This window comes from Panulirus ornatus, chromosome 40 (genome assembly GCF_036320965.1).
Source record: "Panulirus ornatus isolate Po-2019 chromosome 40, ASM3632096v1, whole genome shotgun sequence".
NCBI classification, from domain to species: Eukaryota; Metazoa; Arthropoda; class Malacostraca; order Decapoda; family Palinuridae; genus Panulirus; species Panulirus ornatus.
Genome location: NC_092263.1, coordinates 12,146,248 through 12,153,747, shown reverse-complemented (window position 1 = coordinate 12,153,747; position 7,500 = coordinate 12,146,248). Strand labels below are relative to the sequence as shown.

Here is a 7,500-nt window from a genome sequence, read left to right as displayed (position 1 = left end):
TGAAGATACGGTCCCCTATCCGCCAGTGTAGTGAAGATGAGGTCCCTATCCGTCAGTGTACTGAAGATGAGGTGGTCCCTATCCGTCAGTGTACTGAAGATGAGGTGGTCCCTATCCGTCAGTGTACTGAAGATGAGGTGGTCCCTATCCGTCAGTGTAGTGAAGATGAGGTGGTCCCTATCCCACGGTGTAGTGAAGATAAAGTCCCTATCCGCCATTGTAGTGAAGATAAAGTCCCTATCCGCCATTGTAGTGAAGATGAGGTCCCTATCCGCCAGTGTAGTGAAGATGAGGTCCCTATCCGTCAGTGTAGTGAAGATGAGGTGGTCCCTATCCCACGGTGTAGTGAAGATAAAGTCCCTATCCGCCAGTGTAGTGAAGATGAGGTCCCTATCCGCCAGTGTAGTGAAGATGAGGTCCCTATCCGCCAGTGTAGTGAAGATGAGGTCCCTATCCGCCAGTGTAGTGAAGATGAGGTCCCTATCCGCCAGTGTAGTGAAGATGAGGTCCCTATCCGCCAGTGTAGTGAAGATGAGGTCCCTATCCGCCAGCGAAGAAGAGATAAGAAGGTCCCTATCCCTCCAGCGTGTAGCGAGGACTCCCTCCCTCCCTCCCTATCCACCAGACCCCCAGGTTCCCATCCCTCCAGCGTGTAGCGAGGACTCCTTCCCTCCCTCCCTATCCACCAGACCCCCAGGTCCCCATCCCTCCAGCGTGTAGCGAGGACTCCTTCCCTCCCTATCCATCCAAGCGGAGACCCCACACCTCATAATCGCCTCTCCCTGTTCGCGGAAACCTGCGCCATCCCATCAAAGGATTACTTAAGAGGACTTAAGGCGAGATTTGGGCTATTAAGTAGTAGTAGTAGTAGTAGTCGTAGTGGTGCCAGCGCGTAGCGTCCACCTCCTGTGGGAGCGTAAAGAAGGAGAGGAATATAGAAGGATGGGAAAGGGGGAAAAGGAGAGGAAAGGGTGAGGTAAGAGGGATGGGAGCGTAAAGGAGGAGTGGAATATAGAGGGATGGGATGGGAAAGGGGGAAAGGAGGGGAAAGGGGGTGGTGGTGGGGTATGAATAAAAGGGGGACACAAGGGCGTAAAAGGGGAGATCTAGACACAAAGGGTGATGTAGGGGGAAGGGAGAGGAGGAAGGAAGGGGGATTCAAGGGTGAATTAGAAGGTAAGAGAGTCGAAGCAGCAACTTAGAGGTGGAAGTGTATGGTAACCGCTACATCACGAAGGAGGAGAGAGAGAGAGAGAGAGAGAGAGAGAGAGAGAGAGAGAGAGAGAGAGAGAGAGAGAGAGAGAGAGAGAGAACACGAAACTGAACACCACGGAAAGAGAAGAGAAAAGAATAAGGCGAACCAACATGGCTCCTCCGCAGACCAGGGAGAGGGAGGGATAGCATCTCTCTCTCTCTCTCTCTCTCTCTCTCTCTCTCTCTCTCTCTCTCTCTCTCTCTCTCTCTCTCTCTCGTGAGGAGGAGAAACCTGTCTCTCCCTGACAGGACGACCCTGGCCCAGGGAGAGATCTACGAGTCTGTTGTGACCAGCGGAAGGAGACAGCGAGGGAGAAGGGAGGGAGGAGAGGCCAAAGATATAGTGTCTGTCGAAGTTTAGACGAAAGAGACGAGATATATGTGACTTCCTAATGAAAGGCAAGGCTTACAGGGAGACAGACACACACACACACATCTCTCTCTCTCTCTCTCTCTCTCTCTCTCTCTCTCTCTCTCTCTCTCTCTCTCTCTCACACACACACACACACACAACACACACACACACACGCACACATACCAGTAATCTACCCTCAACCCATATCTTGCCACAACACCCTCACATTATCGTCATTGTGTTCAAACTGAATCAAAAACCCATTTTAAAAGGCCACGGGAAGAAAAAGGAAGAAAGAAAAATAATGCCGAAAATACACGATAAATTTCACGATGAACACGATATATCCCCTTCCCCCTCCCCCTCTTCATCCCACCCTTATCCCCCGGTTAAACTACACTGGCTCTGTGTGTGGGGGGGGATTAGACCCTGTATAGAGAGGGATGCTAACGGGATAGACAGACTTAATGAACTCATATGCAAATGGAATTCGTGCTACGTTTGGTCTATGGGGTCGTACTGTGCAAATATTGCTCATAGCGACGTGGTGTGTTGGCATATGTGTGTGTGTGTGTGTGTGTGTGTGTGTATGTGTGTGTGTGTGTGTGTGTGTGTGTGTGTGTGTGTGTGTGTGTGTGTGTGTGTGTGAGGGGTGTGTGTAATAAGTATGGGTGTAAACACCCCCTTCTACATATATTTATTTTAAAGCTAATGTCTCTGAAAACAGAAATCTAATTTGCATTCATGCATGAATCATATATAATCTATGTAACCACATACCTTTAAATGTTTCCTGTCGGAGATATACATGAATATATTCTTTTTTATATATATTTTTACAGATAAACTTACCATTTGTGATACTCTTTCCAATCTTACTAATGTCTAGTCATGATCCATGAAACATTTTGGGGAGTCGTAGGTACCTGGCCTTGACATGACCAAAGTTTTGGACAAGGTGTGGCACCGGGGGTCCCATCTCTTAAGTTCCTCTTCCCTTGGCTTCCCTCCCTCACGTTGCTCCTTCATATCTAGCTTCCTCTCTGGCCGATCTATCTCTGTGGCTCTTGATGGGCCAACCTTCCCCCCCTCCTCCCTCCCTCTCTCTCTCTCTCTCCATCAACCATGATGTCCTTCAAGGTTCTGTCCTGTCCCTTACACTTATTTTCCTCCCCTCCACAAATAATCCAATCCACTCATACGCTGACGACTCAACGCTGCATTCATCCCCCCCTCCTTCAATTCTGCTCCCCCCTTCTCTCACTCGATCTGCATCTCGTCTCGACACAACTTCTTCAATAAACTCAGACTTGGACCAGATATCTCGGTGGGGTACACGAAATCTGGTGAAGTTTAGTGCCCTCCAAGAACCAATTTCTACCAATCTCTCTCGACAACTCCTCACAACTCTCGTCTCTCCTTTGTCGGATCTGTAATTGCACCTCTTGACTCAATGAACATACATGGTGTTACTGTAACATCCACTATTTCATGGAAACCCCAGATTACGCTAATGGCTAAGTTTGCCGGTAAGACACTGAGTGTGTTATTTCGATGTCGGAATTTCTTTTCTTCTGAACAGTTGTTCCGTTTATATAAGGGATTGATTCGTCCATTAATGGAGTACTGCTCTCACATCTGAGGTGGATCTAGCTCTGCGTCCTTACTGGACAGAGTTAAATGCCGTCCGACTTATATAAACTGTCCCAGGCTAACCTCCAAACTTGACTCCCCCCTTGCCCTACGCCGTAATGTTGGTTCACTTTCCCTCTTCTATAATTATAACTTTAGTTTTTGCTCCAGAGAGTTGGCTGCCTGTGTACCCCCCTACACCACTAGCTAGACCACACAATACTCGGCAAGTTGCTGCGTCACATGATTACTGTATAGCCATTGGCAACTCAAGAGTGGGCCGTTTTGATAACTGTTTCTCTCCCTATACCTCCAAGCCTTGGAACTCTCTGCCTTCCCATGTACTTTCCCAGTAACTAGAGTCTGGCACTTTTTTAAAAGACAGAGATTTTTTTTTTCACACTTCCTCCAAAAAAAATCGTAAATACTTTTCCCTCGTTTCCTTTTCTTCATGTCCCCCTTTTCATAACCCTTTCCATACTTCAATCAAAGGCCTGACCTTCATGTGGATTTTTGTCATTGGACATGGAGCCTCCAACGCGTAGAATAGATAGATACATAGATACATAGATACAGAGAGTGACACTCTCTTTGCCTCCTGTTATCCCACTGTGTAGAGAACAAAAGACGAGGAACTTTGATCAAACACTGACACGGGAGGAAAAGAAACGAGCACACATTGACATTGTAGAACACTCGACATCCATTATGTCCTCTCCTAAACTGGGGGGGGGGGGGGGGGGGGGGGGGGGACAAAATACATCTATTTCTGTGTCTCACGACGGTCGTGTAAACCGTACTGGGCGTCCTGGGGTCACCAGGGGGGGAGGGGGGTGTAAGGGAGGACTGACTGGTCGTCGTGTGCCATACACCTTTGTTGACATTGGATCATTCATCTTTCACTCTCCTTGTTTCATTAAGATTGGGATTTGTACTGACGGAGGAAACTCTCTAAGTATCACACAGATGAGAGTCTAACACCACCAGATGGCTCTGCGTGAAAACTAACTCCACACCCCACCAAGAGATGGCTCTGCTCTACATTAATTGCATATCCCACCAAGAGATGGCTCTGTCCCTCAAACCATTAATACCCCATCCCACCAAGAGATGGCTCTCTGTCCCTCACACATCATTAATACCCCATCCCACCAAGAGATGGCTCTGCTCTACATTAATTGCATATCCCACCAAGAGATGGCTCTGTCCCTCAAACACTATTAATACCCCATCCCACCAAGAGATGGCTCTCTGTCCCTCAAACCATTAATCCCCCATCCCACCAAGAGATGGCTCTGTCCCTCAAACACCATTAATACCCCATCCCACCAAGAGATGGCTCTGTGTCCCTCAAACACCATTAATACCCCATCCCACCAAGAGATGGCTCTCTGCGCCTCGTCACAAGACGTCCACTTATGCACCGAACAGATCAAGTTTGGGGTCGGGGGAGAGGGGAGAAGGTGGGGTGTCAATTAGCGTATTTACCCTCCCCGTGTTTACCTTGATGCGAAGCTGTGATTGCTGGGTAAACACAGCGGCACCAGCCGTCCTGGGGATATTATTGGAACATTCAACACCGGCTTTTGGGAGCTTCGAATGTCATCGCAAGGCTTGAAGACACATGGATGGGGCAGCCTACCCAATGATCGTGTATTCTTTCTTTTCTTTCAAACTATTCGCCATTTCCCGCGTCAGCGAGGTAGCGTTAAGAACAGAGGACTGGGCCTTTGAGGGAATATCCTCACCTGGCCCCCTTCTCTGTTCCTTCTTTTGGAAAATTAAACAAAAAACGAGAGAGGGGAGGATTTCCAGCCGCCCCTCAGCTCCCTCCCCTTTTAGTCGCCTTCTACGACACGCAGGGAATACGTGGCAAGTATTCTTTCTCCCCTATCCCCAGGGATATATATATATATATATATATATATATATATATATATATATATATATATATATATATATATATACATATATACGGTCTTGACCTCGTCCAACATAACAAGTATAGGTAATTACCATCCTTAATCAACGTTAATTACGGCAGGGTAATACAACCTGGTTGGGGTCGTGGTGACCTGGACTGACCTGGGGGGGGGTCGTGGTGACCTGGACTGACCTGGGGGGGGTCGTGGTGACCTGGACTGACCTGGGGGGGTCGTGGTGACCTGGACTGACCTGGTTGGGGTCGTGGTGACCTGGACTGACCTGGGGGATGTGAGGCATGACTTCCATCAATGTGGTACGATAGAAATGAGTTTTCTGAGCGGGGTCCTTCATGTTGATCACGTCTAGAAACTGCAACGCTTGTACTGTCGGGTCACTGCCAGGGGAGGGAGGTCAGGTCAAAGGTCATCATTAGATTTAGACATTAGAGAAAATATATATATATAAGTCATAGAATTAGAGAGGTAACGCCAAACACATAAAAGTGACTTAGAAAGACAGCAACACTTTAGACTTAAAAGTTACTTAGAAAGACAGGAGCACTCTATACTTAAAAGTTACTTAGAAAGATAACACTTTATACTTAAAAGTTACTAAGAAAGATGACACTTTACACTTAAAAGTTACTTAGAAAGAAACACTTTACACTTAAAAGTTACTTAGAAAGATAACAACTTACACTTAAAAATTACTTAGAAAGACAACAACTTATACTTAAAAGTTACCTAGAAAGATAACACCTTACACTTAAAAGTTACTTACAAAGATAACACCTTTCGTAACAAACTACTTATAATTGTGATCTACGAATTAGTGTTGTGGAATATATGTCGTCCATTTCTAAGCTTCGTAAATGTTGTTTGATAACTTAGTTATACATAGACAGGAGGTCATACGTGGTACACACACACACACACACACACCACACACACACACACGCACGCACGCCCATTACGAAACCAGCCAAGACCATTCACGAACGCCACGACCCATTCGTGTAGTTTAATCCATTGATATTTTGGCTAAAAGTTCCACTGAACCAGAGCCCAACCCTTTAGGAGAGAGGGGGATAGACAGACCATTCAATCTAATACATTCTGATGACGTGTGTGTGTGTGTGTGTGTGTGTGTGTGTGTGTGTGTGTGTGTGTGTGTGTGTGTGTGTGTGTGCGTGGAGGCTAGACGCAATTAGAAGTAGAGAAAAGATGAATAAATTCATTACATTAAGGTGGTTATGTGTTCTGGATTGTCATTTCTTCTTCAAACCTTCCACCTCTTCAGTTTTACAATATATATATATATATATATATATATATATATATATATATATATATACTTCATTAGCTTTCCCTCTATCTATCTGTATGTCCATCTATCTATCTATATATCGAATCTATACGTCAATCTACCTATCTTGTTCTATCAATTCTCTCTCTCTCTCTCTCTCTCTCTCTCTCTCTCTCTCTCTCTCTCTCTCCACCACCCCCTCACCCCTCACACACACACACACACACACACACACACACACACACACACACCCTCAGTACACCCCTAGCCCTTCATCACTCACCTGAAGTACTTGATCAGGGCCACCAGCTGAGAGGTGGGTCTCTGGCGCGTGTCCCTGCTGACCAGACGGACCACGGCCTCCTGCAGACCCAGGGGGATCTTGGGCAACACGTTGTTCACCTGTTCTCCGACCTGGAGGGAGGAGGGGCGTGGTTACTTTTGGAGGCGTGGTTACTTTTGGAGGCGTGGCTACATTTGGGGGGGCGTGGTGGTTACATTTGGGGGGCGTGGTTACATTTTTAGGGGGGCGTGGTTACATTTTTTGGGGGGCGTGGTTACATTTTTGGGGGGCGTGGTTACATTTTTGGGGGGCGTGGTTACATTTCGGGGGGGCGTGGTTACATTTGAGGGGGGCGTGGTTACATTTCGGGGGGGCGTGGTTACATTTGGGGGGGCGTGGTTACCATTGGGGGGGCGTGGTTACATTTCTAGGGGGCGTGGTTACATTTGGGGGGGCGCTTGGTTACATTTGGAGGGGGGCGTGGTTACACTGGGGGCGTGGTTACATTTGGGGGGCGTGGTTACCTAGATGGCGTGGCTACCTGGATGGCGTGGCTACCTAGATGGCGTGGTTACCTAGATGGCGTGGTTACCTAGATGGCGTGGTTACCTAGATGGCGTGGCTACCTAGATGGCGTGGTTACCTAGATGGCGTGGTTACCTAGATGGCGTGGTTACCTAGATGGCGCGGTATTCATAAAGAAATGATCATCAAATACATGAAGATCAAAACACTGCCACCTCTC

The 7,500-nt window shown here is 47.3% G+C and overlaps 1 protein-coding gene across 8 annotated transcripts in view; it reads right to left on the bottom strand.

Annotated features, from left to right (window-relative positions):
• Positions 1-7,500, bottom strand: part of bma (SCY1-like protein bma) — a 104,637-nt gene that overhangs the window by 84,973 nt on the left and 12,164 nt on the right. For all 8 annotated transcript variants that reach the window (XM_071685556.1, XM_071685557.1, XM_071685560.1 and 5 more), the window contains exons 2-3: positions 6,756-6,886; positions 5,447-5,561 (exon numbers count right to left, since the gene is read on the bottom strand). In XM_071685556.1, coding sequence (XP_071541657.1) covers positions 5,447-5,561; positions 6,756-6,886 — 246 coding nt within the window. The remainder of the gene's footprint in view (positions 1-5,446; positions 5,562-6,755; positions 6,887-7,500) is intronic.